Source organism: Tursiops truncatus, chromosome 2 (assembly GCF_011762595.2).
Source record: "Tursiops truncatus isolate mTurTru1 chromosome 2, mTurTru1.mat.Y, whole genome shotgun sequence".
Lineage (NCBI taxonomy): Eukaryota > Metazoa > Chordata > Mammalia > Artiodactyla > Delphinidae > Tursiops > Tursiops truncatus.
This window is the reverse complement of record NC_047035.1, coordinates 25500237-25525534: the sequence shown is the minus strand read 5'-3', so window position 1 is coordinate 25525534 and position 25298 is coordinate 25500237. Positions and strand designations below refer to the sequence as shown.

The 25298-nt window shown below is 38.9% G+C and overlaps 2 protein-coding genes across 6 annotated transcripts in view; one reads left to right on the top strand and one right to left on the bottom strand.

Annotated features, from left to right (window-relative positions):
- Window positions 1–25298, bottom strand: part of SPTLC2 (serine palmitoyltransferase long chain base subunit 2) — a 111291-nt gene that overhangs the window by 19563 nt on the left and 66430 nt on the right. Inside the window, exons 10-11 of one of the 5 annotated variants that reach the window (XM_019920153.3) lie at window positions 21031–21071; window positions 5017–5083 (exon numbers count right to left, since the gene is read on the bottom strand). The exons of 3 other annotated variants lie outside the window; for them this stretch is intronic. In XM_019920153.3, the coding sequence (XP_019775712.1) occupies window positions 5048–5083; window positions 21031–21071 (77 nt within the window). In that variant the 3' untranslated portion in view covers window positions 5017–5047. Of the gene's footprint in view, window positions 1–5016; window positions 5084–21030; window positions 21072–25298 lie in introns of those variants that run through there. One more of the 5 variants, XM_019920154.3, reaches the window with a different exon arrangement.
- LOC101327363 (small ubiquitin-related modifier 1-like) lies at window positions 18831–19286 on the top strand. The gene has a single exon (XM_033852540.2). It carries the CDS (start codon window positions 18831–18833, stop codon window positions 19173–19175), a length of 345 nt encoding a protein of 114 aa, XP_033708431.2. The 3' UTR covers window positions 19176–19286.

Here is a 25298-nt window from a genome sequence, read left to right as displayed (position 1 = left end):
CTTAAAAGCAAGTCTTAAAAGGATCCAATTGATTCCAAGAACAAAGTCCAACATGATTACCTAAATGAATACAAAATGCAGCCCCTAGTAATGTAAAATTCACAATGTGTGACGTATAATAAAAAATTCTAGGCATTCAAAGAAACAGGAAAATATGACCCACCAACTAGGAGAAAAGTCTATCAATAGAAACAGACCAGAAATGACAGAATATTAGCAGACAAGGATACAAAAATGCTATTATAAATATACTCCATACATTCAGAAAAGTAGAGGAAACATGATGAAGACAGAAAGAAAATACATAAAAAGGGAACAACTGATACATGCAAAAATGATGAATCTCAAAAGGATTATGTTAAATGAAATAAGTCAGACACAAAAGACTATACTCTTGTGAATTCATTTATAGGAAATTCTTAAAAAGACATAATTACAATGATAGAAAACAGATCAGTGGTTGCCAGGGAATGGAGAGAGGACTGACAGCAGAGCAGTATGAAGGGGACTTTTCAGGGGCGACAAAAACATTTTATACTTCAGTTATGGTATGGTTACATGACTGTATACATTTGTCAAAACTCATGGAATTACACACTTAAAATCGGTGAATTTTATTGTATATAAATGATATTAAAGGTTTTTAGAAACTGTGTGACACATCTGCTAATTTAGTGTACATTAATTTTTCCTGTACCACTTATTATTTTACAACTTGCTACCTTTTTCTTATCACAAACTACCTTTTGTTAAAATATTTTTTTCTTATTCCAAGATTATCAAGAAAAATTATCAAGGAGAAGAAGAAATGCTAAGAGATTTAGACCTTACCTTTTCCACCTATGGCTATATCATTCTAAGCAAGTTCTCTGTAACAAAAGCAAGTGGAAATCTCAGTCTCACCATTCCTTGTCATCTGTTCCTTGACAAGAAGAGTCCCAAAAGAAAACACATCTAAAATAACATTCATAGGCAAAACTGGAAGATACTGAGAATAGACATTAAAAATTCCCAACTTATATATCCTTATTATTGCTGAATAGTATTCCTTACCAAAGATATACCACAATTTGTTTACCCATTTATGTGTTAATGGACATTAGACTTGAGATTACCAACTTTCATTTTGGCAGTTATAAAGTTCAGATTTAAAAGAATTCTCTCTGAGGGACTTCCCTGGCAGTCCAGTGGTTAAGACTCTGTGCTGTCAATGCAGGGGGCACAGGTTTGATCCCTGGTCAGAGAACTAAGATCCCACATGCCATGTGGTGCAGCCAAAAAATTAAAAAAAAAAAAAAGAATTCTCTCCTAAATAGAGGATGTGGATAAAAGGGACCCTTGTACACTGCTGATGGGAACGTAAATTGGTGCAGACACTATGGAAAACAGTATGGAGGTTCCTTAAAAAACTACTGATAAAAATAGAACTACCATATAATCCAGCAATTCCACCTCTGGGTATATATCTGGAAAAAAAGAAAACACTAATTCTAAAAGATATATGCACCCCAATGTTCACAGCAGCACTATTTACAGTAGCCAAGACATGAAAGCAACCCAAGTGTCCATCAACAGATGACTGGATTAAGAAGATATGGAATATATACAATGGAATATTACTCGGCCATAAGAAAGAATGAAATAATGCCATTTGCAGCAACAGGGACGGACTTAGAGAATATTATGCTTAGTTAAATAAGTCAGACAAAGAAAGACATATACTATATGGTATCACTTATATGGGCATATATCTGGAAAAGACGAAAACTCTAATTCTAAAAGATACATGCACCCCAGTATTCACAGCACTATTTACAACAGCCAAGACATGGAAGCAACCTAAACGTCCATCGACAGATGAATGGACAAAGATGTGTGTGTGCAAGTGTGGTTGTTTGTGTATACACACACACACAGTGGAATATTACTCAGCCATTAAAAAAGAACTGATGCCATTTGCAGCACCATGGATGGACCTAGAGATTATCATACTAAGTTCAGACAGAGAAAGACAAATATCATATGATATCACTTATATGTGGAATCTAAAAAAATGATACAAATGAACTTATCTACAAAACAGAAATAGACTTACAGACTTAGAAAACAAACTTATGGTTACCAAAGGAGAGAGGGAAGGGGAGAGGGACAAATTAAAAGTATGGGATTAACAGATATAAACTACTATACATAAAATAGATAAGCAAAAGAATTTACTGTATAGCACAGGGAATTATACCCATTATCTTATAATAACCTATAATGGAATATAATCTGCAAAAATAATGTATCACTGTGCTATACTCCTGAAACTAACACAATATTGTAAATCCACTATACTTCAATTAAAAAAATTTTCTCCTAAATATTTATTTAAGCATCTTAGTCATGCCCAAATAAGGGAAGAATTACTATAATTAGCAACTAACAGCTCAGTTTCATTTGCTTCTAACTGCTTTAGGTGGATATGGTAAAAGAATGTACTACAGTTGACCCTTAATCCACATATAATTTAGAGTCGGCCCTCCATAGCTGAGGTCTGCAGATTCAACCAACCAGGGACCACGTAGTATTGCAGCATTTACTGTTGAAAAATATCTACATGTAAGTGGACCCGGGCAGTTTAAACCTCTGTTGTTCACAGGTAAACTGTATTTATACTTTATACACAAAGAAACAGGCCCATAAATGTTAAACTACTTTCTCTAAGGCTTTTCATTCAGTAGGAGGAAGATCAAGGTTCTGACTCCTGTTTAGCGCTTTTTCTTCTAAACCACAGCAAGAAATTATGTACTTTTCAAACTTTAAAGTGTTTAACCCTTTATTGGGTAACAATATCTGTATTTTACTTTTTAAACGGCACTTACTAGCAATGAATAGGATAGGGATGAATGGGTGAAGGAGCCTAAGACACAAGGCAAGTATGAGACAAGTGGAAAGTAGTTCTTCCAATAAACTCATCTGGAATAGCAAACTGCAATCATCACTGGTGAGTAGGGAATAAAGACTGAGGGGGAGAATCAAGACCAGTGCTGGAGAAAGAAGCAAACTCAATTAGAAATAGTGGTCATAGTGAATCCCAGAAATAAAGTGGTCTGTTTATCCAACAAAACTACTAGGCTGAACCACGAAACTGCCAATATTTGACTATTTTTGACCTTAAAAAGGCGATTTCTTCTGATTCAACCGAATAATTTCAAAGATAATAATAGGAAAAGCAGCCAAGTTAAGTTACTTACAAATCAGTAAGCTTTTGCAGTTATACGTATTGGGAAAGTGGTTGTCCCTTATTCCTGAAGTGACACTGAATTTTAAAGACAACACTGTTACCCATTTTGAATTAAATATCATATAAAATACCAGTTAATATTAATACAAGAAGCATGGTACTTAAGTCCAATCTGCTAGCTCAGTTCTAAAGAGTTTTCTTACTGCAGAGCTGCAGCAAGTATTTGGTCTAACACAAACTTAAAAACAAACAAAGGTTAGCCTTGTTAAAAAAAAAGATACTGGGCTTTCCTGGTGGCGCAGTGGTTAAGAATCTGCCTTCAGGTGCAGGGGACACAAGTTCGAGCCCTAGCCCGGGAAGATCCCACATGCTGCGGAGCAACGAAGCCCGTGCATCACAACTACTGAGCCTGTGCTCTAGAGCCCGCGAGCCACAACTACTGAGCCCACATGCCACAACTACTGAAGCCTGAGCGCCTAGAGTCCGTGCTCCACAACAAGAGAAGCCACCACAATGAGAAGCCCGCACGCCACAACGAAGAGTAGCCCCCACTCGCCGCAACTAGAGAAAGCCCGCGCACAGCAACAAAGACCCAGTGCAGCCAAAAATAAATAAATATATTAAAAAAAAAGATACTAACTCTTAAAAGGTCTTTATCCTTGCCTCAGAGAGAACACAGATGGTAATGTAAGAGATCAGCATTCTTCTCTACTTTTCAAACATAAATCTTTACTTTTAAGGGTGATAAAAAGCGTAAAAGCAATTTAGAGAAAACCTCGGTACTGATTCTCTTGAAGTTCACAAATGAACCTTACTGTGTTGGCTGTCCTTCTGGAATTCCTTAATACAATTTGTTAGAACGAAGCCATTTTTAGAATCTCTTCAATTAAAACCTACAGCCTGGCATGAAAGAGAGAAAAGTAAACACATATGTGTAGTTAATGTCCCAGAAAATGCAGCAGATAACTTTAACTGGTCATTTTTTAGTCCTCAACTTCTTGTAATAAATTTTATGCTAAGGAGGGAAGTAATGAATATGATGGATCAATAGGTTGTGATGGCATCATTAGTTTTAAGAAATAATGATGGCATCATTATTTCTTTTAAGGAAATAGAAAGCCTAAAAAGGGTGGAAGATGGAGGTAGAAGGAACAGCACAATTATCTACGTATTGATAACCATTATATATTGATAACTTTAAATCACTTTTACAATACAGAATTACAAAGAGAGTTATATTTATTAACCACTGCTAAACAGATTTGCAGTTGTACTAACTGCATTCCAGACATTTTCAAAAGAAATATTTTTACCAAGTCTTAATCCAGATTTCTCTGGGTTCTCAGGCTTGTAATCTTAGGGTTTGAAGGAACTACTCTGTTATTACTCAAATAAAATTCTGTAAGCCCTCCCAGACAGTTACTAATCAGAACAGATGGTGTTCTATGAGATAAAAATTTTCTGAAGTCTCAGGGCCAGTTAAAAAAAAAAAAAGATAAGATCTATGCACAAAACAAGAAATACAAAAGGTAGCAGATATTTTGTCTTAAATGGCATTAGTGCTAACTACTCAGAACTCAGGCTTCAAAAAATATAGCAAGTACTCACCTGTTTACACAGCAATATAACTTTCAATTTAGCTGATGAGCTTTTATATAACTTATAATCAGCAAAATGAGTTTGAGTCTGCAACTTCAAAAAAAACATTTCCGGTGTTAACCAAAATCTTTCAAAATAAAGGACACAAATATGACTGATGTTCAGTCAGAGTTGATCCCCTAACTCACATTATACTCCATTACACAGCTCCTAATCTTCTTAGATTTCCTGGATATGCTGATATAATCTGCCTTCCTGGGAAAAATAAAATAAAGTTACTGCTATTCCTCAGACTTATACTTTCCAATTAATCATAATGGGCTAGAAGAATTTGAAACTGAAGAGCTTCTTCCCCCCTCCCCACTTCTTCTTAAACGTCATAATATCAAAGCACATACGGGTTTTCTCAGTTTAGGGTTCCCAAAACAGAATACATAGCCCCAAGAATGGTTTCAGTTAGCTTTCAGCATTAATTAGGAGTTCTGGGACATAAGGCAGGATAAAATATGGAAAAATACTACCCATCGCCTTCTTCTAATTTATACTATCAAAGACATTACATTATGGATATTTCACATAGTATCTCTTTAATACTTTATGTCTAAGAATTGAACTTAACTATCAATCTTTCAGTTTATTCATCTGTCCAAAGACTTATTTGTACTACCTGGAAGGTTACTTTTTCTAATATTTTACTTTGGTTGGACTATACTGCAGAGTGAAAAGGAACATGTTTCACTCCTGTGGTTTTTCTCTTGAAAAGCATCTTCTTTAAAAAAATAGAATAAACTCAGACATCCTCAGTGTTTACTCTGCCTATGTTAAACACGTCTCCATTGATATCTAAAACTGGAGCTTATATCTTGAAGACTTCTTATACAAGTCTTTATAGTATCAGGTAACTCAAATCACATGCAAACTATGTTTTCAAAGGCTATTTCCAAAGTAATTATGGAAGCTTCTAGTACTGACTCCCTTTAAAGCAAAGAAACCATGTAACATAGTAAGCACAGTGCCAGGCTCAATAAATGCTGCTTCATTTTCCTTTTGCCGGTAAAGCAATTTCTAATCAGGGGAAAATTATATTTAGCTTCAGTTATTATATCTCTAAATATTACCAAGTCAACTACTAACCAGCCTTACTTCCTGATAAGATACTACTTTATAGTCTTCCATAAGTGAATGGACGAACGTGTTGATTTATATTAATTTAAACGAACTTGGCATCCTCTTGCACTAGTGGTACTATATCTAAATCCAATATTAGGACAACAGCTCCATCTCCTTCTCAGCTGGAAGTACTCTGGGCTTATGCAAAGGAGGAGTTAGGTGTGCCTTAATTACTGCTGTTATAGCAGCTCCAAGAACTGTAAATAGTTGGCATGGCAGAAAATCTCAGATGCAATCACAATGACACTTTCAAAAGAGACAAGTAAACCTGGGCTAAGAAGAAGAATTCAAATTCCTTTCTTGCTCAACACTTAAAACCACAGCATCTTTCATACACCACATCCGTAATTTCTGAGAAGAAGAACAGACTATTAGTAGACATTCTCATCTCTCACTTTTGGAAACAGAGGCAACTCTAAGAATTATTTTGCAGCTGAGGAAACTAACCTAACACCCGAAGAGGTTATGTAATTCCAAGTGGAAGAACCAGGATTTGAACTCTCTGATTCTTCTGGTTTCAGACTGTTGTCTTAACCACTATTCATTGATCCACTTTGGCTTCTATATTAAGTAGAACTGACTAAAAGGAAATATTAGGAATAAAACGCCTAGGAATAAACCTACCTAAGGAGGCAGAAGACCTGTACTCCAAAAACTGTAAGACACTGATGAAAGAAACTGAAGATGACACAGACAGATGGAAAGATACACCATGTTCTTGGATTGGAAAAATCAATATTGTCAAAATGACTATACTACCCAAGGCAATCTACGGATTCAATGAAATCACTATCAAATTACCAAGGGCACTCTTTGCAGATCTAGAACAAAAAAAATCTTAAAATTTGTATGGAGACACAAAAGACCCTGAATAGCCAAAGCAATCTTGAGAAAGGAAAATGGATCTGGAGGAATCAGGCTCTCTGACTTCAGACTATACTATAAAGCTACAGTAATCAAAACAGTATGGTACTGGCACAAAGACAGACTTACAGAACAATGAAACAGGATAGAAAGCCCAGAAATAAACCCATGCACCTATGGTCAATTAATCTACAACAAAGGAGAAAAGATAAGCTCTTCAATTAGTGGTGCTGGGAAAACTGGACAGCTACATGTAAAAGAATGAAATTAGAAGATTCTCTAATACCATACACAAAAATAAACTAAAATGGATTAAACACCTAAAATAAATGTAAAACCAGATACTATAAAACTCTTAGAGTAAAACATAGGCAGAACATTCTTTGACATAAATCACAGCAATATCTTTTTAGATCCACCGCTTAGACTAATGGAAATAAAAACAAAAATAAACAAATGGGACCTAAATAAACTTAAAAGCTTGTACACTTGAAACACTATGTATAACTGAACCACTCTGCTGTACACCTGAAACTAACACAACATTGTAAATCAACTATACTCCAATATAAAATAAAAATTAATTATCTGGCTCTGCTCTCAGGAAAAGATGTGGTGCCCAGAGACTTCCTTTCATCCTGCATTCTTCTTCCCAATTTCCACTGTAAGATTTCTGTCATTCCCCCATCTTCCAAAAGGGGGCATCCTACAAAATTCTGGTCAATCATTGCCAGTGTTTCTCAATAAGACTGCTATTGGCATTTGGGGCATAACAATTCTTTGTTGTTAAGGCTGTCCAGTGCCCTGTAGAACATTTAGAATCACTGGCCTCTCGGCAATAAATGCCAATAACATCTCTCCATAGCCCAGTCTGTGACAATCAAAAATGCCCCTAGACTCTTCCAAATGTGCCTTAGGAAGGCAGCACTGTTGCTGGTTGGTTGAGAACTCCTATTGGCCCTGTTATTTCTTTATAGGAACCATGGATTTCTTTTCTTTTGTATCCTTAAACCTGAGTTGGAGATGCATTAGCTATATGATTTGGGGCATGTTTTTACGTCCCTTAGATTCAATTACCACATTTATTCTAGAGGAGGATATAAACGTGGGGCAATTTGATATATTTAGAGTACAAAACCACACCTAGGAAAACCTAATATAAAAATACAAGCTAACTGATTAACAGTATATTAAAAGTACCATATACTTATGGTTAAGTAGGGCCTTTATTCAGTAGGCCCTTTCTTTATATATGTTTGGATTCCTTTCTGGAATTTTACTTCTATTTCATTAACTGGACTGTTACAAATTATTATAGCTTACATATAATATATAATTGCATGTGTAATTTATATATTTATATATAAGATATATATAATTACTTGTATTTATAAACTACATATATAGCTTATATATAATAAAATTTACTCCCCAGTTCCTCTACTCTTTGGAGTTTTTCACCTCAATTATTATTATTAATTGAGATATAATTCACATCCTTTAAAATTCATCCTTCTAAAATGTACAATTCGGTAGTTTTTATCTATTCTGGACATTTCATATAAATGGAATCATATAATATGTGACCTTTTGTACTGGCCTCTTTCACTTAACATAACGTTTTCAAGTTTCATTCATGTTGTAGCATGTATGAGTACTTCATTCCTTTTTATGGCCGAATAATATTCTTGTACAAATATACCACATTTTGTTTATTTATTCATGAGCTGATGCACATTTGGGTTGTTTTTGATTTTTGGCTATCATGGATAATGCTGCTATAAACATTCCTGTGCAAGTTGTCATGTGGACATATGTTTTCAATTCTGTTGGGTATATACCTAACAATAGAATTTCTGGGTCATATGGTGACTATATATTTAACTTTTTGAGGAACTGGAAACTGTTTTCCAAAATGGCTGGGTTATTTTACATTCCTGTCAGTAATATGGGAGTATTCCATTTTATTAGATCCTCACCAACAATGTTATTGTTTATCTTTTTTATTTTAGCCATCCTAGTGGGTGTAAAGTGGGATTTTGTGGTTTTCATTTGCATTTTCTTAATGACTAATAGGTTGACCATCTTCTCTTCTGTGCTTTTTGGCCATTTGTGTATATTCTTTGGAGAAATGTCTATTCGAATTCTTTGCCGTTTTTTTTTTTTTTTTTTTTTTTTTTTTTTTTGCAGTGCGCGGGCCTCTCACCGCTGTGGCCTCTCCCGTTGCGGAGCGCAGGCTCTGGATGTGCAGGCTCAGCGGCCATGGCTCATGGGCCCAGCCTCTCCATGGCATGTGGGATCTTCCCGGACCGGGGCACGAACCCGTGTCCCCTACATCGGCAGGTGGACTCTCAACCACTGCGCCACCAGGGAAGCCCTCTTTGCCCATTTTTATTTTATTTATTTATTTTTAATGATTGCTTTTATTTATCTGTTTATTTATTTTTGGCCGTGTTGGGTCTTCGTTGCTGCACGTGGGCTTTCTCTAGTTGCAGCGAGTGGGGGTTACTCTTTGTTGTGGTGTGTGGGCTTCTCATTGCAGTGGCTTCTCTTGTTGCGGTGCACGGGCTCTAGGAGTGCTGGCTTCAGCAGATGTGGCTCACGGGCTCCAGAGCACAGGCTCAGTAGTTGTGCACACGGGTTTAGCTGCTCTGTGGCATGTGGGATCTTCCTGGCCCAGGGCTCGAACCCGTGTTCTCTGCATTGGCAGGCGGATTCTTAACCACTGCGCCACCAGGGAAGTCCCGTCCATTTTTAAATTGAGTTGTTTAATTTGAGTTGTAAAAGTTCTTTATATATTCTGGACACTAGACCCTTTTTAGATATATGGTTTGCAAAATTTCCTCCCACTCTGAGGGCTGTCTTTTCACTATCTTGCTAGAGTGTCCCTTAAAGAACAAAAGCTTTTAATTTTGATTCAGTCCAATTTATCTATTTTTTTCTTTGGTTGCTTGTTCTCTTGGGTGTCATAACTAAGAAACCCCACTGTCTAATCCACAATCATGAAAATTTTACATCTATGTTTTCTTCTAAGAGTTTTATAAATTTAGGGACAGTCCAGTGGTTAAGACTCTGCGCTTCCAGTTCAGGGGGCACGGGTTTGATCCCTGGTCGGGGAACTAAGATCCCACATGCCGCGCAGCATGGCCAAAAAAAAAAAAAAAATAAGAGTTTTATAAATTTAGCTCTTACATTTAGGCCTGTGATCCATTTCGAGTTATTTTTATATATGGTGTGAGGTACGGATCCAACATCATTCCTTTGCACGTGGATATCCAGTTGTCCGAGAATCATTTTTTTAAAAGACTATTCTTTCCCCAATGAATTGTCCTGAATACCAACTAACCATAAATAGAAAAGTTTACCTCTGGATTCTCAGTTCTATTTCACGGTTTATATATCTATACTTATGCCAGGATGACAATGTCTTGTCACTACAGCTTTGGGACATGTGAGTCCTTCAATTTTGTTTTTTTTCCGAGACGATTTGGCTATTCTGGGTCTCTTGTTTTTCCACATGATTTTTAGGATTAGCTTGCCTATTTCTAAAAACAGGCAGCTGGGATTTTGATAGGTATGTTGTTGAATCTACATATTTGAGGAGTATCACTACCTTAACCATAGTAAGTCTTCCAACCCATGAGCACAGATATCCTGCCATTTATTTAGGTCTTCGTCCTGTTCATTTCTGTATATTTTTTTCCTTGGGTGGAATTACGTAAATATTCTCAAAATACTAAATTGAGCTGGGAAGATAGGGCAAAAGGAGGAAATGAATAAACACATTAAATATAAAATGATATGTTCCTAATTTGGAGTAAGAATAAATAATGTTTCTCTTTTTTTCTACTTCCATTTCTAATTTCCCCTAATGGGAATGGAATGTTTTTAAAGTAGTTGAAAGGTTACAAGTGTTGGCAAAAAATATGGAACAATACATTGCCAGTGAGAGACTGTAAACTGGTACTTTGTTAAAAATGGCAATATATGCTGAACCTAAAGATATGCCTACTCTATGACCCAGCAATTTCATTCCTAAGTACATATACCCAACAGAGTTATGTACCAAATGGCACGGGTAAGAATGTCACTCTTAATAACAGCCCAAATCAGGAAATAACCCAATTTCCGTCAGCAGAATGAAAAAACTGTGATATATGCAAACAATGGGATACTGGACAGCAATGAAAATGAATTATTGTTTCACCAAAATATGTGAATGAATCTCAAAGACATATGATGGATAAAATACACTAAATTCAAGAGTGATTGTGTGTACTGTATTGTAGGTAAGATTCCATTTACATGAAGTTCAAGAACAGGCAAAACTAATATATAGTGATAGAAGTCAAAATAATGGTTATCTTTGGCAAGGAGGAATGAATTGGGAAGAGGTACAAGATAACCTGGGATACTGAAAATGTTCTACAACATGATCTGGGTGGTGATTAGACAAGTGTGCATTATTCACTAAACTGTATGTTTAAGATTTCTGCACTTCACTGTATCCATGTAAATACTTCAAAAAAAATAAATTTTAATTATTTGGGAAATAAACTGGAAAGAAAACTGGAATGAGGTTAAATGTCTGATCTCTCATTTTATAATCTTAAGTATATCTAACTACCATTTAATAATCACCGTTTTACTTAAAAAACAAAACCAAAACAGAACCATCTAGACATTACAGGGGTGGGCTCAAGCATTTTCCTCTTAGCCTTTGTTGTTTAAGACAAATCTAAAAAAAACCCAAACTTTTTAGTGCTGGGTGTTCCAGGAATTTGTAAGACAGGGGAAGTGTTATAAAAACAGCACTTTGGAGTTAAAGCCCTTGCCCTGAGGCAGGAAATGAAAGCATAAAGGGATTGGCCCTTCCTTTCTTTCCTTTTAAAAAAAAAATCCTATGGGGACTTCCCTGGTGGCGCAGTGGTTAAGAATCTGCCCGCCAATACAGGAGACACGGGTTCGATCCCTGGTCCGGGGAGATCCCACATGCCATGGAGCACCTAAGTCTGTGCACCACAACTACTGAGCCTGCACTCCATAGAGTCTGTGAGCCACAATTACTGAGCCTGTGTGCCACAACTACTGAAGCCCAGGTGCCTAGAGCCAGTGCTCCACAAGAGAAGCCACCACAGTGAGAAGCCCGCGCACCACAACAAAGAGTAGCCCCCGCTCACGGCAACTAGAGAAAGCCCACGTGCAGCAACGAAGACTCAATGCAGCCAAAAATAAATACATAACTAAAATTTTTAAAAAATCATATGAATGAACGCACAAATCAGACAATACTGGGCAAAAAATATTTATTTTTCATCTGTGCATCTACTTTCATTCCCATAAAGTTATTTTTTCCTAGGATGTTTTAGTATCAGTTTTTCTTATACATACTTTGTCGAGAGAGAGAGAGAGAGAGAGAGAGAGAGAGAGAGAGAGAGAGAGAGAGAGAGAGAGGGAGAGAGAGAGAGGGAGATAGGCTGATAAAAGGTGGCACCAAGTATTACTAACACATCTGGTTCAGACTGCCTACTGTAAGAATGCCTTTTAGGAGAGCTATGGGACATTTGCATATCCTTTAATAGGGGGAATTGCTGGGATTCCTGACTCCAATTAGTCAGGAAATCAGAGTTCCAAAAATAACTTTTACTTCTTCCAAGAAAGGGGAAGTGGGTTGGCAAGTGAACACTTAGATTTGACACCAACAGTAATAAGAATTATTCTGTAATCTCTGAAATTTTGCGGAGCCCAGTGGAAACCAACTGAATTTTGAATCCCTATTATAACGGCTACCATTTTTATAAAAATAAATATGCACATCTATAAAACTCAACAGAACATGTAAATTTGTTCCGCATCTTATTACTTACTCCATATAAATGATGAACTCTTTCATCACATTCAATATTGTCAATTAAAACAAAAGTGCTCATATTTGAGAAAGATGACCAATTTATATTGGTAAGTCTATCAAGTAAGAGTTTTTAAAAAACCCTGCATGTACAGCAGTTGTGTATATGCTTCAGGATTTCTCAGAGAAACTTAAACATTAAAGAAGCTGAATTTAGGGGCTACTAACATTTTTTAAGCCTCAGGGCAGCCTAACTTTACGATATAAAACTATTTTTTAAAAAACAGAAATCTTGTACATAAAAATAATTAAATAATAAAGATTTCGTTTATTTCAGTATACATTTGCTAGAGATACAGGAGATACAAAAGTGGTATGATAGCCATTACACCAAAGGCAAAAGTCTCACCAGGAAGACTACACAGAAAGGGGAGAATACATTACGTGCTGGGTAAGCACACGCTAGACAAATCTATCCTGAGCACCCATCTATTATGTGCCAGACCCTGCTCTAGGCCCTGGGTAGACTGTATCGAATAAAAGACACAAAAACCCCTGCCTGCTACGAGCTTACATTCCAGTATGGGGGACAGACAACAAAAAAGATGAACGCCTCACTCAAGCACTCATTCTGCTCAAGCGCTGCCTCCATAAAGCGTCAAGACCCAAAAGCAAAGCACACCTGCATTTCCAAGGACCAGGTAAGCCAGTCTGGTTGGAGCTGAGCGAGCCACGCAGGGAAGAGTGGGACCAAAGGAGGTCAACAAAGGGCCAAATCGTAAATTTATTTATTTTACTTATTTATTTTTGGCTGCGCTGGGTCTTCGTAGCTGCACGGTCTTCCTCTAGTTGTGGCGAGCGGGGGCTACTCGTCCTTGTGGTGCGCTGGCTTCTCATTCTGGTGGCTTCTCTTACTGCAGAGCATGTGCTCTAGGCACATGGGCTTCAGTAGCTGTGGCATGTGGGCTCAGTACTTGTGGCTCACGGGCTCCAGGGCACAGGCTTAGTAGTTGTGGCACACAGGCCACAACTGTGGCTCCGCGGCCTGTGTGATCTTTCTGGACCAGGGCTCGAACCCGTGTCCCCTGCATTGGTAGGCGGATTCTTAACCACTGCGCCACCAGGGAAGTCCAGAGGGCCAAATCAGAAGGGCCTCATAGGTCTTCATGTTAAGACTCTGACTTTAAGAAGCAGAAGCCCTCTGAGAGAGTTCTTAAACAAGACTGGCATGACCTCCTATGCCTCAACAGGATCACCCTGAGTGATACATTTAGAAGAGAGTCAAAGACAGAAGCAGAGAGAGCACTGGAGAGATGACTGTGGTTTGGACTAGGGTGACAGCAATAGGTATAAAAAGTGGAGGGAGGATATATTTTGAAGGTAGACTAAACTGTTACCAATGCTTAAAGCACATAGAAAATGCTAAATAAACATTTAATGAAAGAATGAATCTTGAAAGGTGGGAGAAACCAATGTGAACTAGAGTACTCAAGAAAGGTTTTTTACTGGTACTCTGCATGGATAGCTCCTATTCCTAATTTTCAGCATTGTTCATTTATCTGAATCCTTCTAAACCATTTTTCGCTTGACTGATCCCTCTAACTGGTTATTAAATCCAGGTGAAAGTAGACAGGAGTCTAAGTAAAATAAATAACAGTGGGGATTACAGTGAAGTAGAGAGGTTCAAGACATTAAGCAGGCATAATCCACAGGCTCTGGTGATTAAATATATGGAATAAAAAAGGAGAGAAAATATAATAATGATCTCTTCTTCGGACAACTTCATGAATAAAAGATGCCATTATCTGAAATAGGGAACACAAAAGAAAAAGCAGGTTTGAGGGGAAACAAATGGAAAAGGCTAAAAACTTTAGAGAAACAAAACAATTTTGGGAAACAAGTATTTTTGGAGTCTAAAGGTCTAAAATTAAGTATATCAAGACTACTGCTTCCAGGGATTTCCCTGGTGGTCCAGTGGTTAAGAATCCGCTTTCTAATGCAGGGGATGCGGGTTTGATCCCTGGTTGGGGAACTAAGATCCCACATGCCAGGTTTCCCTGGTGGCGCAGTGGTTGAGAGTCCGCCTGCCGATGCAGGGGACACGGGTTCGAGCCCTGGTCCGGGAAGATCCCACATGCCGCGGAGCAACTAAACCCGTGCGCCACAACTACTGAGACTGCACTCTACAGCCCATGAGCCACAACTACTGAGCGCGTGTGCCTAGAGCCCATGCTCCGTAACAAGAGAAGCCACTGTAATGAGAAGCCTGCGCACCGCAACGAAGAGTAAGCTGGTGCAAAATTAAAATTTGGTTCCTCCTTAGGTTAAAAGGACGAGCGTTTTTTCCCCTATTCGTCTGCTCTTGATAGTAAGATTATAAAAGACAGATCTTATGTTTTGTCAAAATAATCACTTACGTTCTATGTTGTCTTTATCAGATCTTTGATTATTTAAGTAAACCTAGTCCTCTCAATATTAAAAGAGCTAAGTTTTGCACAGTACTAAATATATAACCTTCAATAATTGCCTGAGAGGGCTTCCCTGGTGACGCAGTGGTTGAGAGTCCGCCTGCCGACGGAGGGGACACGAGTTCGTGCCCCAGTCCGGGAAGATCCCACATGCCGTGGAGTGGCTGGGCCCGTGAGCCATGGCTGCTAAGCCTGCGCGTCCGGAGCCTGTGCTCCGCAGCAGGAGAGGCCACAACAGTGAGAGGCCACAACAGTGACAGGCCAGCATACAGCAAAAAAAAAAAAAAAAAAAAAAAAAAAAAAAAAATTGCCTGTGAAATCTTTGTCACTTTGATTAAATGGATAACTGAGCATTGTTCCACAGTGACCTATGATCCTATTTGACGAAGTATTTTTAAAACTTTTGATATTTTTGACAAATTTCAAAAATAAAATTTTAAATAAAGCCTTTTTTGACTTAGAAGTAACTCTGAAATATTATTTCAAGGCCCCTGAAATATCTCAAAGATTGGTTCTCTCCTTATAAAAAGGGATATGTTAAGCTAACTAGGCTTATTTCATATATTAAATTACATGGGAAGCATTTCCAAATAAGTAATACTAAACCTTCTTTATTGTATGTCTGTATAGATATATGTTATAAATATTTCAGAAACTATGTGAAATTCCTAGAAATCTGGTATGTCCTGAAATAATGTTATCAGTCATAATTCTAGTTATCTTAAAATATTGTATGTCACAGAAATAACCCAATTTCCTTGTCAACTGCACTGTCATCAGATCTCTAACCATGCCAGGGTAAGAATTTATAGAATTCTAACTTAGAAATGGATGACTTCATAAAACTGTTAACAAAAGATCAAAACCATGAATTAATTCCATGGGACTAAATGAACTGATGAAGATGATTATAATTTTTATGACTTTTTGTTTTAAATATTGTCAGTTCTTTTATGCTTTGTCAGAGTCCCCATTTATGTTGGATTCACAAGCTGACAGACCTCTCACAATGTGACTTCCTTATCTTTTGTTATTCGTAGGCACCATTAAACACTGTGTGGGAGGGGAAGTATCCTAGCAGAACTCATCAGCTTTTTGTTCTTGCCAAAATTATGGAGTAAATTCTAACAACCCTAGAATGAAACTGTCCTCCAAAACTGCTAAATAGGCAATTAATATCCTCATTTTCTTCCCTCCCATAAATGACTACTAGTCAAAACTCTTCTAATCCTGTGGTGTTATTTATGTGCCACTGCTAAAAGTAACGCGAATAAAATTATTATTTGTATATATGTATATTATTTGTATATATGTGTATATATATGCGTGCAAAAGAAATCTGTAGACTATATGCCAAATAACTGACACTGGTTATTCCTGTTTATTTTCTGTGACATATATTTGGGTTTTTGAAAATGAGCATGTATTGCTTCTATAAACAAAACAAGAATGAATGAAAAGGTAAATTCATTTAAACGTAGTATTAAAGGGTTAGGACTCAGCACTTTCACTGTCGTGGGCCCGGGTTCAATCTCTGGTTGGGGAACTAAGATCCTGCAAGCCGCACGGTGCGGCCAAAAAAAAAAAAAAAAAAAGGGAGTATTAAAATTCTGTATTTGAATCCTTAACAGGCTGACCCCGAATTGCATATTTTCATACAGCAAGAGGACTCAAACAAAATAAAACTATATAGAAAAAGAATTCCAAAATCAGAACTTAAATCAGAACATAAAAACACATCTTCATATTTGTACAGATAAACATAAACTCTATATCCATCAGTTTTACTTGTTGGTCTCTTACTTTCATTAATTAGAATCATATAACAAAGTTCCCAAATTAATTCATTTGTTCTTCTTGGCTGTTACTGATGATCTACTTTCTAGCAAATTGCCAAGGGTATAAACATCATGTATGGCACCAACTAAAAATGAATTAATGAATAGAAACTAAAATATAAAGTTAACTGAACTTAATATTGTAAAACTGTCAACATTCCAAGGGAACCAGACTTTAGAACGAAAGTTGGGTCTTCACTGCCAAGCCCAATATGGAGGGAAAAAAGTTGATAGGCTTAGACAGAGTTTATTCACTCATTTACTTCTCCTGAAGCTGAAAAACATTAGAGGCAAATTTCAGTATCCAAAAAAAGTGGGCTAATCAACTGAGGATACTGTGATGGCTTTTTTTTTTTTAATATTTATTTTTATTTATTTATTTGGTTGCACCAGGTCTTAGTTGCAGCAGGCAGGCTCCTTAGTTGCAGCCAGCGGGCTCCTTAGTTGTGGCTCATGGGCTCCTTAGTTACGGCTTGCCAGCTCCTTAGTTGTGGCATGTGAACTCTTAGCTGCGGCATGCATGTGGGATCTAGTTCCCTGACCAGGGATTGAACCCAGGCCCCCTGCATTGGGAGTGCAGAGTCTTAACCACTGCGCCACCAGGGAAGTCCCCGTGATGGCTGATTTTATGTAACACCCTGACTAGGCTTCATGGGCCCCAGATATTTAGTCAAACATTACTCTGTATGTGTCTGTGGGGGTGTTTTGAATGAGAGTAATATTTAAATTGGCTGACTGCCCTATGTGGGTGAGCCACATCCAATCAGCTGAAAGCCGAAATAGTACAAAAAGGCCCCCCAGGTAAGAAGGAATTCCTCCTGCCTGACTGTTAAGGTGGGACTTTTTTTTTTTTTTTCTCCTGCCTTCATACTTGAACTGAAGCGTCAGCTCCTCCTGGATCTTGAGACTGATGGTATCTGGACTAGATCATTTGGGTCTCCAGTTTGCCTGCTGTAGATCTTGAATCTTGTCAGTCTCTATAACTGCATGAGCTGATTCCTTATAACATCTTTCTCTCCCTCTTTCCCTCTACCTCCCTGTAAAAATACTGCACAAGGAAAGCCCAGCAAATGCTTTATGATGATGATTTTAGCACTGATGCCTTAGAAAGCGTGGAACCCTCTCCAAGAGACAGCAATCTATTCATTTGACCAAGTTATTCCAGGTCCAATGGGACTTAGATGATACTTAACAGAAAATTTTCTTGAATAATGGCCGTACTTTTACTTAGAAGTTAAGAACAATTTCTAACTGCTGTTAGAGCCACTTATCTTCTACTCTCTTTTCTACTTCTCTCTGCAAATGGCCACAATCCCCGGTACTATCATTTGAAGTATAAGCATAGAATTGGAAAGAATACTAACCCATGTAATTACTGTACTTCACTTAAATGGTTTTGGTTATAAAGAAGAGATAAGAACCACTCACCACATCAAATATAAAAATGACCAAGTACTTCTTTTATCCTTTATCAACTGCAAAAACAAACAGCTCTCTAGGACCCGGGAACAGAGCACCCTGTCACTGACGGGGTGTTGTTCAGGAAAAACTGAATGGGAGACATTACTCAAAATCACATATAGCAGCAAATACCTTAGAATAAAAAATCTTGTAGCCATGCTCTCTATACATCCCCACAAGAGCAGGCAGGCTTCCTAAATAATTAAAAACTGAACAAGTAGGAGGCATAGCAGAAGTCCCTGCAGCCATAGTGTTGTGTTGTGGGAAAGAGATGGATTTGTAAATCCTAGAGCAAGGTTCTGCCTACCTGAGGCGACGGCTGGGTGGAGACCCTGGGGGAAGCCACTGTCACCATGTCTGACCAGGAGGCAAAACCTTCAACTGAGGACTTGGGGGATAAGAAGGAAGGAGAGAACACTAAACTCAAAGTCATCAGACAGGATAGCAGTGAGATTCACTTCAAGGTGAAAATGATGACGCATCACAAGAAACTCAAAGAATCATACTGTCAAAGACAGGGAGTTCCCATGAATTCACTCAGGTTTCTCTTTGAAGGTCAGAGAATTGCTGACACTCACACTCCAAAAGAACTGGGAATGGAGGAAGAAGATGTGATTGAAGTTTATCAGAAACAAATGGGGGCATTCAATGGTTTAGATTTTTTTATTCTTCTCCCTCAATCCTTTTTTTATTTTTAAAATTAGTTCTGGGCTTCCCTGGTGGCGCAGTGGTTGAGAGTCCGCCTGCCGATGCAGGGGACACGGGTTCGTGCCCCAGTCTGGGAGGATCCCGCGTGCCGCAGAGCGGCTGGGCCCATGAGCCGCGGCTGCTGAGCCTGCGCGTCCGGAGCTTCCGCTCCGCAACGGGAGAGACCACGACAGTGAGAGGCCCGCGTACCGCAAAAAAAAAAAAAAAAGTTCTTTTGTAATGTAGCGTTCAAAACAGAATTGAAAACTGGCACCCCATTTTTTTAAAACATCTGGTAATTTGAATTCTAGTGCCCATTATTCATTACTGTTTGTTTTCACTGTGCTGATTTTTGGTGATCAAACCTCAGCCCCCTTCATATTGCCCTCTCCTTTTCAAAAATTACATGTGTGCACAGAGAGGCCGCCTTTTCCAGGACTGTGCATTTGCACGCTTGTGATAAATAACAGCGACTAATGCGAGTGTTCATAATGACTTTCCAATTGGCCCTGAAGTTCTAGCATGTGGTTGCTTCACTCCTGGACTGTGACTTTCAGTGGGAGATGGAAGTTTTTCAGAGAATTGAACTGTGGAAAAATGCCCTTTCCTTAACTTAAAGCTACTTTTAAAATCTGAGGGTCTGGACCAAAAGAACAGGAATATCAGGTTGGAGTAAAGATGACAGAGGTGGTGAGAATAATGACTAACTCCAAAGATGGCTTCACTGCAGAGAAAGCATTTTAAGATGAAAGAAAAACCTTGCTTGAGGGGCTTCCCTGCTGGTGCAGTGGTTAAGAATCCGCCTGCCAATGCAGGGGACATGAGTTCGAGCCCTCGTCAGAGAATATCCCACATGCCGTGGAGCAACTAAGCCCGAGCACCACAACTACTGAGCCTACGCTCTAGAGCCTGCGAGCCACAACTACTGAGCCCGTGTGCCACAACTACTGAAGCCCGCCCGCCTAGAGCCCGTGCTCTGCAACAAGAGAAGCCACTGCAATGGGAAGCCCGCGCACCGCAACGAAGAGTAGCCCCTGCTCGCCGCAACTAGAGAAAGCCCGTGCACAGCAACAAAGACCCAGTGCAGCCAAAAATAAACTAAATAAATAAAAAATTATAAAAAAAAAAAAGAAAACAAAAAAAAAACCTTGCTTGAAGATCCCAGAAAAGTTCTACTTTTCATTAGCAGTTAAAGTTATTCATGCAGAAGTGTATACAACAGAACACTGCTCTTTTTGGTACTTTTTGGCCTGGGATATGGGTTTTAAATGGACACTGTCTGTACCAGCTTCATTAAAATAAACAAAATATTTGTTTAAAAAAACTGAATAAGTAAAGGTAACAATAGGGGGAAAAACCTTTTCTACAAGTAGCAGCAAATATTTGGTACTTGTTAAAATTTTGATACTTTTTGCTTATTTTATGAATCTTACAAATGTATAGATACTGAAGTTGATTTTCATGCCAACAGAAATATATTGATAATTAACAAGGTTAAACCATGAAGGAACTTCTACTTCATGATATATATTTTTTTCACATTTAGATGATACCGTAGTTTGTGAGTTGGGCAGAAGAGGGATTAATCCTTAACTAGGTCCTAAAGTTTTCTTCGTTAAAGAATCAGTCTCTTCTTCATTCATCTTTCTAAATCATCAGTAGTCACTCTCTTTGAACAGCTCTAAAGTGAGGGGGCAAAGCAGCAGACAACGCTCTCAACTCTCACCACAGCACTTTCTAGATCATTAAATTATGTACTTGTCACAAGTATCCAGTCAGGATGCATCATGAAGAGCAGCAACTCATGGCCTCCTGGAAGGAGCAAGAGAGACAAAAGAATGCCAGCAAACACACAAATCAACTGACCTTTATGGTCATCCTTAGTTCTTTAACTTCTACATGAACACCTGCAGAGATGTAGATGAAAATTAACATCATTATATCTAAAAATATCTTAAAATACCAAAAGGGACTGGAGAAGGAAGTAGTGGTGGAAGAGAGAATAGAGCATAGGATGTAAAAAAAAAATCAATGAAGCTATTTTTAAAACCACACTATGCTGGAACTTGAATTTATCTATTCATGTTTTTCACATGACCTCAGACAAAGAAGAATAAAGTATCCTATTTAAAAATGTTACCTTGGGACTTCCCTGGTGGTGCAGTGGTTAAGAATCCACCTGCCGGGGCTTCCCTGGTGGTACAGTGGTTGAGAGTCCACCTGCCGATGCAGGGGATATGGGTTCGTGCCCTGGTCCGGGAAGATCCCACATGCTGCGGAGCGGCTGGGCCCGTGAGCCATGGCCGCTGAGCCTGTGCGCCCGGAGCCTGTGCTCCGCAACGAGAAAGGCCACACAACAGTGAGAGGCCCGCGTACCGCAAAAAAAAAAAAGAAAAAAAAAAAAAAGAATCCACCTGCCAATGCAAGGGATACGGGTTTGAGCCCTGGTCCGGGAAGATCCCACATGCCGCAGAGCAACTAAGCCCGTGCGCCACAACTACTGAGCCTGTGCTCTAGAGCCTGCAAGCCACAACTACTGAGCCCACGTGACACAACTACTGAAGCCTGCACACCTAGAGCCCATGCTCCGCAACAAGAGAAGCCACCACAATGAGAAGCCCGCCCACTGCAACAGAGTAGCCCCTGCTAGCCGCAACTAGAGAAAGCCCGTGCGCAGTAACGAAGACCCAATGCAGCCAAAAGTAAAAATAAATAAATTTATTAAATAAATAAAATATAAAAATTAAAATGTTACCTAAAACAAAAGTAAAAGAAATATTAGCTAAAAGGCAGGGCAGACTGACTTTAATAACACTTAAGTCCCAATTAAATGGCACTAGACAATCTTCCCGTTAGGCTCTTAAGAGTTCCAGGGAACAGAGGAAAATAAATGTACCTTTCTGCTTCAGTGAACAGTCTTGTAAAAGGGATATTTATAAGGGACTTTCAGGAAGCAAGAGTTCAGTAACTTTGGAACACTGAAGCAAAATGAGTGGGAACTAGGTTTACCATCTTCTAGACGCAGCCCCTGTTTTGCTAGACTGTCAACAAATATCAAAGTGCTCAGCTTGGGCAATTGTTAAGTTAATGAACATCAAAGGAGACAGCCCGCCCCTCCCTACCCTAGGGATACTGTTCTAAAGCAGCCCTTTGGTTCTTTATCTCCCTACAAGAATGCATACAAGTATTTGAATCTACTCTCCCATGATTACTACTGCTATTTCTCTCCTCAACAGCTAGAGCAGCTCCTTAACACCAAGCACTGCACAGTGAATTCCTGTCACAAGCACTTGTTTATCACCCTCTCCCTAGTAGTAGTTTAATCCTTTAATTAGTTTTAATGCCCCAAACTAGGATTTCCTGAGGACTGCCACAGGATGTGCAACAAGCAGCAGGGGCCAAGGCTTTAAGTTGTTGATTCAATATAATCAAGAATTTTTAAAAATGGTTGCTAATGCAGAGCCAGAAACAGGGCCCTAAACAAAAGGAAGAAAAGAGGCCAAGTACCTCTGAAAAATTAAGGAACTGAGTTTTAAAGGGTGCCAGCTCACAATTAGGACAGAAAGGCTTAATTTGTCCAGACTGTCCTACTGTCCTCCTTTGGTACTGGAACATATTACAAGCTACTTTTAGACAGAAAGGAAGGGATGAGGAAATATGCGTACTGTGGTCAAGCACCCACGGACAGATGAAGAGGGTTAGCAGATACAGCAATCACTGGTGAAGGCGAGGCTTGGAATTAAACTAGTTTCAGAGGCAGAAGGCAAGGCAATAAGTAAGAATTTCACAAAACTGATTAGTATTGAACATTTAAAAAAAGAGTATATAGTGAGCAAGGCCTTTTGTAGGTTACGTACAAAATTTGAGAATCTGAATTAATAGGCTATAAAAAATACAAGTAGCATTAAAAAAAAAATAATTCCAACCATCCTTAAGAGGCCTGAACATAGGTCTCTGAATCCTTAGTTGTCTCTTTTCCCTCTCCTAATTTGTTCTAACTTCACCTATGCCACTGATTCATTCAGGAAGGACCACCAGCTCTTTAGAAGGAAGCATCAATGCATTTAGATTTCCAAAAACAATGAAAATTGGCAACTTAACATCACCACCAAACTCCTGTTCCACAGGCCAATATTTCCCTTATTTTTCTTTTAAAAGAAACAGATCAAATATCTTGTCTTCCAATTTCCTTTCTTTTCCCCAATTACCACCAATCAGTAGAGTGGCTTTTGGTTCTCATTGATGTAAACGAGCTCAAGAAAAAGAGAGAGAGAATCCTCAAACCTCTTAAAAGTTAGTTTGCATTATTAATTGAGATTTTATTTAAAATGCATAGTCTAAGGCCTTTGTCCACCAAGACTCATGGTCTGGTGAAACAGACTCGAATCCTCATTTTTAACAAGCTCCATAACTGTGGTGCTCAACCCTGGCTGCACATTAGAATCATCTGGGGTGCTTTTAAATAACATCCTGCAGGAGCCTCACCCCCAGATAGTCGTGGGTCTGCAAAGGGGCGTGACATTGGCATTATTACTAATTTTTAAGCTTTCCTGTGTGTGACCAAGGTTAGGAGCCACCATACTAAAAGTAACTTTGACGCAGGTGGTCCATGGACAAAGTTTGAGAACAGGGGCTTAAAAGAGTACACCTTAATGAGATCCTTCTGAAACTCATTCCACGTATCTACGTCAACGTAGATAGCAGGCAGATACAAGTATTTAGATAATTTATTTTTTCTAAACCACAGGTGACAATTAAAAAAAAAAAATCAGGGCTTCCCTGGTGGCGCAGTGGTTGAGAGTCCGCCTGCCGATGCAGGGGACACGGGTTCGTGCCCCGGTCCGGGAAGATCCCACATGCCGCGGAGCAGCTGAGCCCGTGAGCCGTGGCCACTGGGCCTGCGCGTCCGGAGTCTGTGCTCCGCAACGGGAGAGGCCACAGCAGTGAGAGGCCCGCGTACCGCAAAAAAAAAAAAAAAAAAAAAAAATCAAATGCTCTTCAAAAAGCTCTCAAATCTTAAGGAAAGCCTTAAGGAGGATATCGGGTTCTTAACTGAGAAGAGTCCATCTAGCTTGTCACTTATTTATACATATTAAGTATTCCTATGGCAATAAACTGCAATAAAGTTGATGAAAATCTAGGATCAAGTCTCCTAGATAAAGTCCTCAAAAATAATTCTGGGGGGGCTTCCCTGGTGGCACAGTGGTTGAGAGTCCGCCTGCCGATGCAGGGGACACGGGTTCGTGCCGCGGTCTGGGAAGATCCCACATGCTGCAGAGCGGTTGGGCCTGTGAGCCATGGCCGCTGAGCCTGCGTGTCCAGAGCCTGTGCTCTGCAACGGGAGAGGCCACAACAGTGAGAGGCCCACGTAATGCAAAAAAAAAAAAAATAATAATAATAATCATAATAATTCTGGGGGAGGGACTTCCCTGGCGGTCCAGAGGTTAAGACTCTGTGCTTCCACCGCAGGGGTCACAGGTTTGATCCCTGGTCAGGGAACTAAGACCCCACATGCTGCACAGTGCAGCCAAAATTAAATAAAAGAAAAGACAAATAAAAAAATAATTTTGGGGGAAAAAAGCAATTCCAACTGTGTTAATATTGAGAAAGGGACTTCCCTGGTGGCACAATGGTTAAGACTCTGTGCTCCCAATGCCTGGAGCCCGGGTTCGATCCCTGGTCAGGGAACTAGATCCCACATACATGCCACAACTAAGGAGCCCATAAGCTGCAACTAAGGAGCCCGTCTGCTGCAACTAAGACCCGGCACAACCAAATAAATAAATAAAATACATATTAAAAAAGAAAAGATTGAGAAAGTTATTCCTCTTCAACAAACAAAACAGAGACTGGGCTATAAAGTTGACAAATTATAAGTGATGAGAAGAAATGGTCATTCATCTCACCCAAACAGTAAATGAACAAATCAAATCATGGAAAAAAATCTTTAAAATTAATTTTATTATGAAATAAAACTAAGGTAGTTCACCCACTTCAATCTTAAAAAAATAATAATAATGTGATTCACAGTAGTTTAATTAAGAGTTTAGTTCCCTTATATCATCTTACCACATCTTCTCCAATATGAGGGGCATCGACTTTGGGGCTCCTTTCCTGTCCAAGGGGAACATCCT